This window comes from Sciurus carolinensis, chromosome 2 (genome assembly GCF_902686445.1).
Source record: "Sciurus carolinensis chromosome 2, mSciCar1.2, whole genome shotgun sequence".
NCBI classification, from domain to species: Eukaryota; Metazoa; Chordata; class Mammalia; order Rodentia; family Sciuridae; genus Sciurus; species Sciurus carolinensis.
In genome coordinates, this window is record NC_062214.1 from 81407798 (window position 1) to 81424635 (window position 16838).

Below are 16838 nucleotides of genomic sequence, written 5' to 3' on the forward strand. Positions count from 1 at the left end.
GGAATGGAGGTGGGCATTTTGGCCATAAACATCCAGATGAGGAGCTGGGGTTGTAGCTTAGTGGTAAAACACTTACCTAGCACTGGTGGGACCCTGGGTTTGTTTCTTAGCACCACATAAAAACAAATAATTTAAGGTTAAATTCTTAAAAAAAAAAAAAAAAATCCATGATTCCTCAGAACTGAGGGGGCTGGGGAGATAGCTCAGGGGCTGGGGAGATAGCTCAGTCGGTACAGTGCTTGCCTTGTAAGCACAAGGCCCTGGGTTCGATCCCCAGCACCCAAAAAAAAAAAAAAAAAAAAAAAAAAAAAAAAGACAGAACCGAGGCTGTGGTGAAAAGCTTTGACAGCCAGCTAACAACTTTATTTTCTGAGTCTTGTTTATCTGTGAAAGGAAGTAGTTGGACACACCCTAACCCCCCAACCCCAGGATTGAACCCAAAGACTTTAGTACACATGGATTAAATGAACTCAAGTAATACTTGCTGATTTATGATATAAGAATAGTTATTAGTAAAGTCCCATACAGCCAGGGGCGGTGGTTCATGCCTGTAAACCCAGCTACCCAGGAGGTTGAGGCAGAAGGATTGTAAATTCGAGGACTCCTTAATTTGCTAAGACTCTGTTTCAAAATGTAAAAAAAAAAAAAAAAAAAAAGGGTAAAAAAAAGGACCAAGGATGTAGCTCAGTGATAAGAGTATTCCAGGTTCAATTCCCAGTACCCTGCTTCTCCATACAAAAGTAAGGTCCGTTGCAGGTATACAGTTTTTTCTCATGTCTCTCAAGGGGTACTCATGGAGAAAGCAAAATAGTTTATTATTATCATTATTATTATTATTATTAGGTTCTGGGGATTAAATCCACAGGCGCTTTACCACTGAGCTACATCCCCAGACCTATTTTGTATTTTATTTAGAGACAGGGTCTCATTGAGTTGCTTAGCACTTCACTGGCTTTGAATTCACTATCCTCCTGCTTCAGCCTCCCAAACCACTGAGATTACAGGGGTGCACCTCCGCGCCCAGCTCCTTTTATTTTTTTATTTTAAATGTAAATCTTTTTTTAGTTGTAGATAGACACATACCTTTATTTTATTTATTTTCATGTGCTACAGCACATCCAACCCTAGCACGTGCTAGGCAAGTGCTCTACCACTGAGCTACAAGTCAAACCCTATTTTTGGGGTGGGGGGGTGGGGGGGTGCTGGGGATCGAACCCAGGGCCTTGTGCTTACAAGGCAAGCACTCTACCGACTGAACTATTTCCCCAGCCCCCAAACTCTATTTTTTATTTTGAGACAGGGTTTCGCTAAATTGCTTAGGGCCTCGTTAAATTGCTGAAGCTGGCCTTGAACTTCCGATTCTCCCCTCGAGTTGCTGGGATCACAGGGATAAACCACCACGCCCAGCTACTATATTTATAATTTGCTGTTGTTGCTCATTCCTCATTTGGGGTGACAATCTGTTCCTAACGCAGACTCGAACTCCTTACACTGTTTAATGCTTGCCCTAGCCTGTCTTCCATTATTTCACCATTGTCTTCCAAGTCACCTGAACCGGCCACCGCACCAACAGCATTTGTCCTCAGCGAAGCGCCGTAACCCGCCCGTGGCTGCGTGGGTCCCACTTCCTGAGGCGCGAGCGTCGCAGTGGGCGGGCCTGCGCGCTCCGCCCACCGTGCGTCAGTGCGTAGGTTCAGCCCCCGCGATCTCTGGAGCGGCCCGCGAGCTCACACCCGGCTTTTCTTCAGCTTCAGTCCACGCGCAGCCATCGCCGTCATGCTGGGCGCCGCTCTCCGCCGCTGCGCCGTAGCAGCAGCAGCCGCCCGAGCCGGCCCCCGAGGCCTCCTGTACCCTGCCCCGGCTCCCAACCCCGCCGCCGGTAAGGCCCGCTCCTGTCACTGGCCTCGCCCGCGTGTCCTTGCGGTGACCTGGGCCCCCGCCGCCACTCGAGGGCAGGCTGTCCCGGCGGCCTAGCTTCTGCCCTGCGGACTGGTGGCCCGAGCCCTATGACCGCAGACCGCCCTCGGTTCTACCTTGATGGTGAACTTGAGGGTGCGCTCCTGGGGCCTCCCTCAGTGCAACTTCCTGGCGCCGGCACCGTGATGGGTCAGGTGTGGACCTGCTGGGGGCGCCCAGCAGGGACGCAGCGTTCCACTTCACTACGCGGGCGGTGACCGTGTCCCGACGCCGACCCCGCGGCCACCTGACCGGGAGTGGCCGCCGCCGGCCTGCAGCGCCGTGGCGAAGGTGACATTGAACCTCCGGGCGCGCCACTGGGGCAGGGGCGGGGGTGCGCCGGTGGCCCCCAGCGTCTCCTCGGACTCTAGTTTTTTTCCTTAATCAGGCAGTTCCCTGCTAGCGTTTTGTGTGTCCCGTTCTTAGTGCATACTTTCATGTTTAGGTACTATTGAGCCACGTTCTGATTCCTTCACATTTAAAATAGTTCCGTGTGTCACTGTAAGTGGGTCTGAAAGACAGCTTGAGGAACTGATATGTGTTATGATAAAAAAGATATATATTTATATTACTGTTTCGAGAATTAAGTAACACAGACCCAGGAGTATTGTTTTACAAACACAGGAAAATTTTGTAGACTTTTTTTCCCATTCCGCTTAGAAGCCTGGTTGTAAGAGCATAAAATATACAGTTTATTGTTATCTTTTATTTTTCCTTCCCCTTTATGTGTTCCAGAAGATTGTGTGTCCAGCACTGTACTTTTTTTTTTCTTTTTCTTTTTTGGTACTGGGGATTGAACTCAAGGGCACACTCTACCACGATCTGCATCCCCAGTCCTTTCTATTTTTGATTTTGAGACAGGGTCTTTCTATATTACTGAGTCTGACCTTGAATTTGGTGATCCTCTTGCCTCAGCTTCCCACTCACTGGAATCAAAGGCGTTCGCTACCGTGCCAGACTCAGCACTCTACTTTTAATTATAGTAACTGCACTTGGATCTTGGCTCCTGAGTGGTAGTATATGCTATATTATGAAATTTATGTCCTATGCATGCATATTTAAACATAAAAACTCAGAAGTTCAAAACTAATAATGTTTTCTTGATTATTTCAGATATTTTAATTAGACACTTCGGAATCTGAAGAATATTTTTTGTTTCATTCAATTTAGACTTCTTTCTAAAGTCTCATGGAATGATAAGGCTGGAGTTCACTTAAGAGACCATGGAGATCATCACATACAAAAGAGGAAACTGACTCCTTTAGTAGTAGGAGAAATATTTTGTTCTTAGCCATAGTTGTTAGGTTTGGCCCATCTTGATGTTTCAGGGTTTTTTTTTTTCTCCCCTTATTTAGTTGTTAAAGTAGCAAATACTATTTTAATTTTTTTCATGTGAATAACACTTTGGGAGGTTTCTCTTGACCGCTTCAAAAAAAAATTTTTTTTTTAAATAAATTTCTACCTTTTTTTTTTTTTTTTTGCTGCTTTGTGAAACACAATAGGTTTTTGGCAAACAGTAGACTATGGGGATTCTTATCTGTGGTTTGTCTTTCACACTTTCTGTTCACCCTCTTAAATATAATTAATTACTAAACTAAGGGCTTTATTTTAGGTGTTTGTCCCATATACCAAGATATCTGGCACATGGAGGCAATATCAGTACAAGTGGTATCAGCGACTTTTATTTGTGACCGTGGACATGTTCATTAACTTTAAAAAAAATTTTTTTTTTGGTTGTAGGTAGACATAATACCATTATTTTATTTATTTATTTTTACATGGTGGTGAGGATTAAGCCCAGTGCTTCACATGTGCAAGGCAAGCACACCACTGCTGAGCTACAACCCTGGCCCCATGTTCATTAACTTTTAAACCTCAGTTGCTTCCTTTGTGAAATCAAGATAATTTTTGGTAGTTGTGAGGTTTAAATGAGATAATGTAATAACTTGAAACTTGCCTGACACAAATATTTAATTCAATCATGCCTTGCTTAAGGAGGAAATAAGACCTGAAATGCCTCCTAGGCCTTAGGCAATTTTGTGAGAATATCATAGAATTTACTTACACAAACCTAGATAGTATGGTTACTATACACCTAGACTATATGTGTGGTATATTCCATCTTGAAGCTTAAAGTCACTGATTGAAACATTGCTATGCAGTGTATGAACTATAGTTTTATTATAGTGCATTTTATTTTTGCATATAGTAAGTAGGTTGAGATTTGTTAATAGTATGAAACTGTAGAGGTCTTAATCAATTGAAAGTCAAAAAGAATTAAGTTTCTTAATTGAGGCTATTCAAGGTCAAATGAGAGTATATTTGAAAGAGAACTTTTAAGGGGTTGCTCTGAGGAGCTTTAGCTACAACCTAAATCTGGTCCATGAAGAAGCTTCTAACTTGGAACCTAATTGTTTCCCAATAACTGCTGAATTAGGTGATTTAATGTTTTAAATAATGGTTAAATTTTCTAGTCAACTTTTAAATCCTGACTCCCGTATCCTTTTCCTGAGACCTGCAGGAGACTCAGAAGGGTGAGAGAGTTTTCTCCCTCTCCGTGCTGGGCTGAATTTAAGCAACACTTTTTATTACCTTCCAACCACCTTTTTGCAACATTCCCACATTTCCAGGTTCTCAACCTTAGGCTCTCAGGATCCATGCCTGGTCTTGGACCTTGCACTCTCAACATCATCAAAACGCTGCTGTTGGGCTGGGGCTGTAGGCTGTAGCGTAGTTGCAGAGCACTTGCTGGGTTCGATCCTTAGTGCCACATAAAAATAAATAAATAAAATAAAGGCATCTGTCCATCTACAACTACCAAAAACAAAACAAAATAAAACTTGATATTGTGCCCTCCACATTATTTGTTACCATCCTTAATTCCTGGAATTACCACCATTCCTTCAGCTTTGTCTGAGCTGATTAGTTATTAAACAAAGCCAGCTGGGTGTTGGTGTTGGTGGTTTTTTAAATAGAGCACATAACTAAATGCCAAAAAGCAATGTTCATAAGAGCTTTTTAAAAATGTTCCCAATTTTGGTCAGGCATGGTGGCATATACCTGTAGTCCCAATTACTGGGGAGACTGAAGCAGGTGGGTGGCAAGTTCAAGGTCAGCTTCACCAGTTTAGTGAGTCCCTGTATCAAAATGAAAAATAAAGGACTGGAGCTACAGCTCAGTGGTAAAGTGCCCCTAGTTTCAATCCCTAGTGTGTGAGGGGGGAGGGCACACACCCACATACAGTGTTCCCATTTTTCATAGCTGCTTCCCTTTTTCTCTTCTATATCAAAGAACTGAATAATTGTTTTATAATATTTTGCCTTTCAAGTCTCAGAAGTAGGCGGAAATGCTATACTTAAGTGTTGTGGTGGTGGGATGCCTATATAGTTTCTTTAAAATAATGTTACATATTTGGGGGACATGTCTATAGCTAGCAAAATAGATCCTGCTCTACCCACTACTGGAGTTAGAAATATAATTTTGTGGGGCTGGGGAGATAGCTCAGTCGGTAGAGTGCTTGCCTTGTAAGCACAAGGCCCCGAGTTCCATCCCCAGCACCCAAAAAAAAAAAAGAAAAAAGAAATATAATTTTGTTTGGAGCATAACTGTTACCATACCTGGGCAAGAGGCTGGGCTCCATTGTTCATTGTACTCCACAGTGAACCCACTCTCCCCCTGCAGTAATAGTCCCCCCACCCCAAGTTACAGTTTAAGCTCTGTAGGAGAGTCTGTTTTTCCTTCCTGGAAGAGATGTGTATTCCCAGTACATGCTTAGTATTACAAACAAATATTTTATGGAAGTTTTTTTTTTTTTTTTTTTTTTTGTTGTTGTTGTTTTTGCATATAATTAGTTTGTAATTTAACTGCTAGAAGAAAGGTGATTGAATCATTCAAAGTTATGCTTCTGTGGTTTTGCTGCTCATCTTTTTCAGTTAGAAAACAAAACTAGGACTCATCAAATTTATGCCTAGCAATAAACGAAAGAAATTGGTTACTACAAAATATTTTTCTTGGTAGAAGGAAAAATAAGCTTAATACTTACCTCTGGGAGGGAAGTCCATATACTTTCATTTTTCATGAGTAAATAGTTAAGAGTGGATTAGTGGGTCATATGGTAACTATGTGTTTAATTTGATAAGAAAATGTTTAGTCTTCCAATGTGGTTGTATCATTCTTTATATTCACAAGTTTAAGCATTCAGGGATAACTTTATTTTTTTTTTTTTAGTTTTTGAAAAAGGTAGCTTATAAATTCTTTTTTCTTTTTAATTTAATTTGATTTTTTTACAGTGCCGGGGATTGAACCCAGGGACACTCTACCATTGAGTTACATCTCAGCCCTGTTTATTTTTTATATTGAGACAAGTTGCTGACTTGACCAGGATGACCTCAAACTTGTTATCATTTTGCCTCCCAAGTAGCTGAGGTTAGGGGCTGAGTTGTGACTCAGTGGTGGAGCACTCGCCTAGCATGCGTGGGGCCCTGGGTTCAATCCTCAGTACCACATAAATAAAGGTATTATGTCCACCTATAACTAAAAAAAAAAAAAAAAAAAAAAAAAAAGTAGCTGAGGTTATAGGTGCATGCCACTTTATCTGGCACATAAGATTTTTAAAAAAGTAAACCAGTTTAAGTATACATTAAAGATTTGTTTAAGAACTAGAATGGATTTCCTCCTTTTTTTATTATTTATTTATTTAGTGCTTGGGATTGAACCCAGGAATGCTTTACTAATAAGCTATATCCCCAACCCTTTGAATTTAAAATTTTGAGACAGAGTCTCCCTAGGTTGCCAAGGCTGGCCTTGAATTTGTAATCCTCCTTATTCAGCCTTTTAAATTGCTGGGATTACAAATGTGCACCACTTTGTCCTGCTTACTTTTTTTTAAAAGACAGTTTTACTGTTGCCCAGTCTGGCCTTGAACTCCTGGGTTCAAGCAGTCATTCTGCTTTCAACCTCCCACATAACTGAGGACTGGAGATGTGTACCATGACGTCTAGCCAACAACATCATCATCATTATTATTTTACGATATCGGGGATTAGATCCAGGGCCTTGCATTTGCTAGGCAAGCCCTCTATCACAAAGATACATTTCCAGTTCTTTTTATTTTTGAGACAGAATCTTGCTTAGTTGCCTGGGCTAGTCTTGAAGTTTCAGTTCTTTTGCCTCAGCCTCTGCCATAGTTGGGAGTATAGTTGTGAGCCACTGTATCCTACCTAATCCCAAATTATTTTTCATTAGGAATTAATACTGTTTATGGTAAAAACTCAAACAGTATGGAAGTATATAAAGAAAGTTTTGCCAGGAGCTGTGGCACACTCCTGTAATCCCACCTACTAGGAATCCAAGATAGGAGGATCATAAATTTCAAGCAATTTAGTGAGATCATTTCTCAAAATAAAAAGATCTAGGTATGTAACTCAGTGTTAGAGTGCTCCTGGCTCATTCATGAACACTGAAAAAAAGTTTTCCTCTCTGAAACATAACCATTGTTAACAATTTCTTTCTTTCTTCTTTTGGTACCTGGGATCGAACTCAGGGGCACTTAACCACTATAGCCCCAGCCTTTTTTATATTTTAGTTAGAAACAGGGTCTTGATTAAGTTGCTTGGGGCCTTGCTAAGTTGCTGAGGTTGGCTTTGAACTCTCAGTCCTCCTGCCTCAGCTTCTCAATCCCTGGGATCACAGGCGTGCTCCATCACACACAACTAACAATTTCAAGCTAGCATTACACGTTAGGAGGCAGCAAGCATAGATATACTTATATAATACTTTTTGTTCTACTTACTTTTCTTTGCTAAATTTTTAAGATTTTTTTTATATCAACACACAAGATTTATTTCGTTTGACCTGTTGTATATTTTTTTACGACAACATACAATTGATTAAAGCCAGGCACGGTGGCTCACACCTATAATTCCCAGAGACTTACAAGGCTGAGGCAGCAGGATCTCAGGCGAGGCCCTAAGCAACTTAGTGAGACCCTGACCCTAATAAAAAATAAAAAAGGGCTGGGAATGTGGCTCAGTGGTTAACCAACCTTGAATTCAATCTCTGGTACCCAAAAAACCACAAATAAACAAAAAATGCATTAGACAAGATATGTCAAGTACTGGTTTTGTACATTGAACTCATTGCTCTTTCTCCATTGTAGCAATCCAGTCAGCTCTCTGGTATTCCCATGGGTCCCATGAGACAGACGAGGAGTTTGATGCTCGCTGGGTGACATACTTCAACAAACCAGATATAGATGCCTGGGAATTGCGTAAAGGTAATTGAAACATAGATATATTTGTCTATTTTGCTATGCAAATATAAACTCTTTCCACTACTTTGTTGAAAGAAACTATTTTTGAAAACATGCATCATATAAATTGGTTGCTGTCATGCAACTTGCAGTTAGGAAAGTTTATAGCTTCTGTAGTGTTTCCTTTAAAGCAGGCACTATTGACATTTTAAGTTAGATTATTCTTTATTGTAGGGGGCTGTCCTTTGTACTATAGGGTGTTTTAGCACCATCCTTGGTCTCTCCCCACTGTTTACACTTGCAGTTGTGAAAACCCAAAATATTTCAAGATATTGCCTAGTGTCTCCTAAGTGATAAAATCACCCCTGTTGAAAACCACTGCTATAGAGATAGCACTGTTTGAGTGTAGTTATCAATTTTGTACCTTTCAGATAATTTACACAAGCATTCCTTTGGTTCTCTTTCTCTTTGGGTAATGGTTTGAGTTTTTTGTTATTCTTAGTCTTGAATGGTTTTGCCCTGAATAAGCATCTAAATAGACTTTGGCTTTTTTTTTTTTAATCTGCAGATGTGCATTTAATGATAAATAAGGAGCATTAATGATAACTAGTCACTAATTATAAGTATATTATAATTTTAACTCAGTCCAGATTATTTTTCTAATAGAATCTGTTTTAAAGCAAAATAACCTGTATTGTTAAGAGATCTGAGTTGAAAATAACCCTCTTGTTTGAAGAAAATCTGCTAATTATGATAAAAATAGTGTTTGCATATAAGAAAACTCAGATTTTAGCCAGATGCATTGACTCTTGCCTTTATTCTCAGCTACTTAGAAGGCTAAGGCAGGAGGACCACAAGTTTGAGGCCAGCCTGGGCAACTTAGTGAGACCCTGTCCCAAAAAAGGTTGGGAGTGGTGGTGGCTGGAGATGTGGTTTGTGGTAAGACCCCAGGTTCAATTTCTAATACCAAAAAATCACGTGTCCATGATTCAACAAGAATATAGATATTAAATTTTAGTCTAAGTGAGGATGTTCCAGGTTGATATGACCCCTCTTTTTAATTTGACAGGAATGAATACTCTTGTTGGCTACGATCTGGTTCCAGAACCCAAAATCATTGATGCTGCTTTGCGAGCATGCAGGCGGTTAAATGATTTTGCTAGTGCTGTTCGTATCCTAGAGGTTGTTAAGGTCAGTGAAACAGCAGTGTTAATATTATTCTAAAAGTGGATGAGCTGATTGATCAGGTGTTAACATTGTATTTTTTAATTTGTTGAAATTTCTAAAATAGAGGGAATGCACATTGTAGTTAAAATTTATCCACGGCCTTAAAAATTGCACGATACCCTTTTGTTAAGCAATTCTATTTGAGAATTTATCTTAAGGAAATAATTAAATGCATACAAAAGTTTTAACAATAAAGAATATCTCTTTTTCCTACTCATAATATGAAATTAAATGTTGTTAATGGTTTCTTGAGATGAGATTTGCCAGAATAGGTTATTACTACTATTAATATAGAAATGTGTTTGACATTAAACACATTCATGGCATTAACTGGAGAAAGTTATGAAACATTGTTTGTGGTTTGATTCCATTTTATTTAAATATATATAAAATATATTTTTTATATGTATAAATATATATATTTTTATATATATATACATTTATATATATATAAATGTAACAGCATATATTCTAATCCCCCTTCCTATTGGTTATAGTTTCTGGGGTTTTTTTTGTAATGAACAAATACTGTGTTTTAAACTAGAATTTTAATTTTAAAAAATACAATTAAGGAGACTTAGAATTTGCCAAAGGCAGAAGAATAGTAGTTTGGCATTTTCTTAGTTCATTTGACTTTTTAATATTTGCTCCTGAAAAACTTTGTAACAATATAGGCATAATTATACTTTATGGTGAGTATTTGTCAAAATTCTCCTGCCCTGGACATATATATTCTTTGCATGAAACTCTCCATGAACAGATACTATGGTCTGTAAGAAAGAAATTCAAGGGGAAATTCTGTAAGGGGAAAAGTGACATTACTTTGTCTATAATGGGTAAGATAATTAAGGGTTCTGTAGGCTATCAATCCATTCAGCACTGGTAGTTAATTCAGTTAGTGTCGAAAATTGGAGACAAATTAAAAAACATTTCCTGTGTTAACTTAATTTTTCTGTTGCCTGCTGGGGCTGGGCATGTTTAATTATCTTAAAAAAAGATTTTGTCATCACCACTTTTTTTTTTTTTTTTTTTTTTTGGTACCAGGGATAGAACCCAGGGGCCTTTAACCATTGAGTTACATCCCCAACCCTTTATATTTTTTATTTTAAGACAGGGTCTTGCTAAGTTGCTTAGGATCTTTGTTATTTTCAAAATATCTTTGAAACCTGTCTCAAGGGCTGGGATGGTGACTCAGTGGCAGAGTGCTTGCTTATCACGTGTGAGGCCCTGAATTTGATTCTCAGAACCCCATAAAAATAAATAAATAAAATAAAGGTATTGTATCTGTCTACCAAAAAAAAAAATTCTACCTCAAGCCAGATTCAGTGGCACATGCCTCTGATCCCAGCTACTCAGGAGACTGAGGCAGGAAGATTTCAAGTTCAAAACCAGTCTCAGTAACTTAGGGAGACCCTAAGCAACTTAATGAGCCCCCCATCTCAAAATAAAAAATAAAAAGGTCTGGGGTTGTGGCTCAGTGGTAAAATGCCTCTGGGTTCAATCCCTGGTACCAAAACAAAAACAAACAAAACAAAACAACAAGAAAAGCTCCCTCGAGGGGTTGGGGTTGTAGCTCAGGGGTAGAGTGCTTGCCTAGCATGTGTGAGACCTTGCGTTTGATCTCCAGTACAAGGAAAAATATAATAAAATAAAATAAAAGCTGCCTTGAACAGTGCTGATATAAATTGCCCTCTTCATTGAACAAATGTGTTGCTGTAAAAGTTGATGATCTATGTTAATTCTATACCACTAGGCTTGCATATATTTAAAAACTTTTCAACTTCATTTTGTTAATAAAGACAGTTTTCAGACAGTTAAATGTGAATATTCTCTGCCAACAGGACAAAGCAGGACCTCATAAGGAAATCTATCCCTATGTCATCCAGGAACTTAGACCAACTTTAAATGAACTGGGAATCTCCACTCCAGAGGAACTGGGCCTTGACAAAGTGTAAATCCCCATGGGTAAGCAGCACACCAGTGACCAAGACAGGAGAAGAAACTAGGGAGGGGCAAGTGGATGACATTCAGGGTTCTCAAAGCACTTGTTCTTGCTTCAGGTAGTGTCCACTAACATATAGATTTAGAGAGTGTCATGATGATGCTAAATTTAAGGCACTGAAATTATTTTTTCTAGTTGTTATTATCCTCTCGGTGGTGTAAAGTCAAGCAAAAGCCTCTAATTAAATACCTATGTAAACTGTTTCAAGCATAAAAAATAGTATAGATAATAACATTGTCCATGTGCCCACACCTAAATTTTCAGATATTATTTTGACCTGTTTCTTTTGTTTTTGTTTTTTCCCCCAAGAAATGACCAGTTGCACATAGAGTTAGGGCCCTTTGTGTGCCTTAATTTTTTAGTAGTAGGTTTATATTAATGACACTTTCGTTTTTGTGTGCTCCTAGAGACTTAATAGTTACTATTAAGTAAATATCTACTATTTAGTAATGTAACTTACTTGACAATGTCATTCTCTATGGAAAAACAGGGCAGTAAAAACAGTCACAAGATGTTCTAAACAGTGAACAGGGTACAAATAATCTTTTGTTAAAACAGAAAATTTATAAGCAGTAACTTATTTTTTTATTTTAATTTTGGGGGTACTGGGGATTTAACTCAGGGGCAATTTACTACCGAGTTATATCACCAGCCCTTTTTTTTTTAAATTTTTTTTAGTTGTTGTTGGACTTTTCTTTTCATTTAAATGCGGTGCTGAGACTTGAACCCAGTGCCTCACACGTCCTAGGCAAGCGCTCTACCACTGAGCCATAACCCCAGCCCACCAACCCTTTTTATTTATTTATTTTGAGACCAGGTATGTCTAAGTTGCTAAGTTGCTGAGGTTGGCCTTGGACTTGGGATCCTCTTGCATCAGCCTCCCTAGCTACTAGGATTATAGGCATGTGTCACTGCATCTGGCTTTGTTTTTATTTTATTTAACAAATGCATGTGGTATAAATAGCTTTTACGGTTCCAGACAGTATGCTATATGTTCTATCTTTTTAAATTCATTAAATTCTTTTAATAATCCTGTGAGGTAGTTACTGTTGGTATAATTATTCCCATTTTACTGTTTTACTGGTGAGAAAACTGAGGCACCTTGTTCATGATCATAACAGTTTGTGGTGTACCCAGGCAGTCTGGCCCCAGATGCCATTATTCTTACTACGCCATACATGTAGCGCAGATATTTTGGTACTGGGCATTTACCAAGGCCAGACTCCTCTTTCTCAAATGTAAATAATGAGACTCAAATAGAGGATTTTTTTCCCTAAGATTAAGAAGACACATTTTTAAAAAGTGACACTAAAAACTGTCATATTAAAGTTTCAAAAAGAGTGGATTAGAAACTATTTAGGAACTCATATTGGACTGGGAGTGGTGGTCACCAGTAACTTGGGAGGCTGAGGCAGGAGGATTGCAAGTTCAAGATCAGCTCAGTGGTTAAATGTTCCTGGGTTAAATCCACAGTACCAAAAAAATAAAAAAGGCTGGGAGTGTAGCTGTGCCTATGATCCTAGCAGTTTGGGAAGCTGAGATAGGAGGATCACAAATTTGAGGCCAGCCTCAGTAATTTAGTGACACTGTCTCAAAATGAAAAAAGGGGTGGGGTCATTGCTGTGTGGTAAAGCACTCCTAGGTTCAATGCATAGTAAGGAAGGGAAAAAGAAAGTTTGTGTGTATATATATATATATATATATTTTTTTTTTTTTAAGTGCAACTCTCATATACTTTTCTAATTGGAAAAGAAGACTATTCAAGTAAGAACCAATGATATAAATTACAAAAATGCCACAAAGCAAGTTCTTGTGATTTGACTGGGACAAGAATAAGTAAAAGCAGAAAAGGCTACGGAGAGAGTGATTTAGTAGGGCTATAGTTCTAAAGGTTATTTTAAATAAGATTTCCACTTTTCTCAATTTTTTTGTTGTTAATTCTTTATGTTTTCTCTTACAGATGGTCTTCCCAAGGATATATTCATATTGCTACTTGATTATAAACAGTTACCTGGAAATGCTGATGATAACATATTACCTTATTTGAACAAGTTTTCCTTTATTGAGTACCAAACCATGTGATGGTAACTTGGACTTTAATAAAAGGGAAATGAGTTTGAACTGAAATTAGGTATTATTCCATTGTTTGCATTGAGAAACAACATGAAATGCTCTGGGGGGCCTACATGAGGGAGTGACTTCTGAGGAAATTACTTTTAATTTGAAGCCTAGAAGATTGGGGATAGAGTGTTAATTCTTGATCAAAAAATAATTTTAATTATTGTGTGATGTTTGACTACTCTTGGAGTGGGAAGGTTTTTATTTGTTTGTTTTTGTTTTTTAATAGTTTCTATATGTGCATAAGTAATCACATTTAAATCTACTTTAGTTACCACAATATAAAGGATTTACCATAACTAGCTAAGAGGGGACGGTGTCAGTATCCTGGGCTTTCAACATGACAAGAGGAATGCAAAATCAATAAAGTGGTCTGTTCTCATGGTCATGGGAGGGAGCTAAGGAGGCAACATTGGTTCACAACTATTTACAAAGGTGAAAAAAGTGTTATGATGGTCTTCATGTTGTAAACGTTTGTTGAATGCCTACCACATACGAAAATGCCAGACATTGAATGCAGAGCAGTGAACAGGAAAGACAGAACGAGAAGTGAGAGAAACCAGATGGTAAGGAAGAAAGTTAGACAGTTGTACAGTCCCTTAGTGAGAATTTTTTTTTTTTTTTTTTGGTAGATGGACACAATATCTTTATTTAATTTATTTATTTTCACATGGTGCTGAGGATCGAACCCAGTGCCTCCCCTATACTAGGTGAGTGCTTTACCACTGAGCCACAATCCCAGCCTCCCTTAATGAGGATTTTGAGTAGAGTGGTAGCAGTAGAAATTAAAAAGTTTGAATTTCAAGAGTCACATAATGAGGTATAATTGATACCTAGTTCAATGAGGAGGAATGGGAACTCTGAAGAAGGTCTTTTTTATATGTTTGAGTGAAGCTGTTGTCATAGGAAAAGAGGAGTCAATAAAAAGTGGATCTTGTTCAGGGTGGAGAAGTTGCTGTATTTTATTCTGGATCTATTAAATTTCAGGCATCACTGGGCAAGAAGGCCTCAGGTTCTGAAAGAGACTAGTGAAGAATTTAAAGTTTGAAACAACAAAGGGTGAAATTTCCAAGGAAAATCATTTGGAGGCAGGCATGAAATAAACTGAAGGCTGACCTGAAGAAAGAAGAGAATAACTTTTTTTTACTATAGAAAATTTCAAATGTTGACATTGATAGAGTACTAGTAAAAATCCCCATGGACCCCATTACTGTACTTAAACAGTAAACAGTCCTAGCCATTCCTTTTTTCTCCTATAGCCTCCTTTACCCTCAAAACAACTCCAAATACTTGGAATTAAATCTCACATGTCCTTGTTTGTTTGTTTGTTTGTTTGTTTGTTTAAATAGAGCAACTATAATAAAGTCCTGTTAGCCATTCCCCACCCCCCTTGCAATACTGGGGATTAAATCCAGGGGCACTCTATCACTGAGCTACATCCACACCCTTTGTATTTTGAGAATCTTACTAAGTTCCCAGGCTGGCCTTGGTCTTAGGATTCTCATGCCTTAGCCTCCAAAATTGCTAATGTTATAGGTATGTACCACCAGCCTGGCTCACTTATATATGTATATAGAAAGCTGTCTAAAATAATCTTGCCCCATATGTGTGTGTGTGTGTGTGTGTGTGTTTATTTTTGTAACAGGGATTGAGCCCAGGAGTGCTTAACCACTGAGCCATATCCCCAGCCCTCTTTATATTTTATTTACAGATAGGGTCTCACTAAGTTGCTGATGCTGGCTTTGAACTTGAGATCCTCTTGCCTCACCCCTGGAGCCTTTGAGATTACAGGTGTGCACCACCGCCCCCAGTACCTTAATATGTTCTTGCAGGCTATTTCATAGCCCTGTTTTTCTCTACTTTTTTTTTTTTTCTCAAGATTACGATAGACTGCTTTCTATATTGATAAGTGTCTCCTTTTTAATGGGCATGATATGCTATGGTAGGGTTTTTGTAATAACTTTGTTAGTGTGATATAACTTACATTCAGTCAAGTGTGCAAATCATACAGTATACTACCTGAATTTTTACATGGGTATGACTGTGAAATCCTGAATGGAGGATTTCTTGGGGTTTTCTTTTGGTTTTGCTTTGTGAAAGGATCTCACTATGTTGCTTAGGCTGTTCTCAAACTTGTGGTCTCAAGCAATCTTCTCACCTCAGCTTCCAGAGTTGCTGGAACTCTACAGGCATTCCCTACCATACCTAGATTTTCTGAATAGAGGATTTAAAAAAAAAAAATTTTTTTTTTAAATTTTAATTTATTCTTTGCTACTGGGATTGCATTCCAGGGGTACTTTACCACTGAACCACATCCCAGCCCTTTTTATTTTATTTTTTTAATTTTGAGACAGGATTTCACTGAATTGCTTAAGGTCTGCCTAAATTGCTGAGACTGGCTTTGAACTTGTGATCCTCCTGCCTCAACCTCCCAAGCCACTGGGATTGTATGTATATACACTACACCCAGCTTGAATGAAACAGTTTTAAAAGCCATTTTTGTGAGTATTGCGTGACATTAATTTCCGGGTGCATGCCTGTAATCCTAGCAACTCAGGAAGCTTGAGGCAGGAGGATCACAAGTTCAAGGCTAGCCTGGGCAACTTAGATTTGTCTCTATGTATTATTTAAAAATAGGGCTGGAAATGTAGAGTAGCATGTGTGAGGGTTCAGTCTCTAACATCACAAAACAAATGAAAAACATACTGTAGTTAAAGAGCATATAATGGCTAACAAATGATAGTTTGTCTGCAGTAGTGGGGGAGGCCAAGTTACAGGCATTGAAGGGGTGAGCTTGGACAATGAGAGTGATTTGAAAGGTTGAAAAAGTTAAAGAAAGCGATGGTGTTTCTTTTACCTACTGAAGATTTAGTGTATAGCTGTATAGAACTGATAGATGGAACATGATTGGTTACTGTTTCCTTTATATCTTTATGTTCAGTTGGGATTTCTATATTTTGTTTTGCCTGAGTCAATCATCTGCACTATTAAACTGATGGATGTTGTGATGTGTTTTTTTGTCAGTGCTGACTTATTTTATTTTGTTTTGTTTTAAAATTTCTTAGTTGTAGATGGACACAATGCCTTTGTTTTATTTATTTATGTGGTGCCGAGGATCAAACCCAATGCCCCACACATGTGAGGCAAGTGCTACCTCTGAACCACCCCCCAACCCAATGCTGACTTTTAAAATCTCTGAAAAGTTGTTATGGCTACATGTTAGACTTCAAAAATAAGCCATACTTTTTAATTTGCTCACATTAGAGGCAAACTGTGGCCCATGGC

At 38.5% G+C, this 16838-nt stretch overlaps 1 protein-coding gene across 1 annotated transcript; it reads left to right on the plus strand.

The window, feature by feature from the left end:
* The first annotated feature begins 1687 nt into the window (after positions 1-1687).
* LOC124977063 (cytochrome c oxidase subunit 5A, mitochondrial) lies at positions 1688-16565 on the plus strand. Its single transcript, XM_047540256.1, has 5 exons — positions 1688-1879; positions 8114-8230; positions 9276-9397; positions 11275-11398; positions 13396-16565. Exons 1-4 carry the CDS (start codon positions 1777-1779, stop codon positions 11386-11388), a joined length of 456 nt encoding a protein of 151 aa, XP_047396212.1. The 5' UTR covers positions 1688-1776; the 3' UTR covers positions 11389-11398; positions 13396-16565.
* Positions 16566-16838: the final 273 nt, after the last annotated feature.

Bases quoted from the DNA above. Each gene is read 5' to 3' on its own strand.
- LOC124977063 (XM_047540256.1), top strand. From the start codon at position 1,777: ATGCTGGGCGCCGCTCTCCGCCGCTGCGCCGTAGCAGCAGCAGCCGCC. The intron at 1,880-8,113 runs GTAAGGCCCGCT...TCTCCATTGTAG, and splicing joins GGCTCCCAACCCCGCCGCCG to CAATCCAGTCAGCTCTCTGG. The intron at 9,398-11,274 runs GTCAGTGAAACA...CTCTGCCAACAG, and splicing joins GTATCCTAGAGGTTGTTAAG to GACAAAGCAGGACCTCATAA.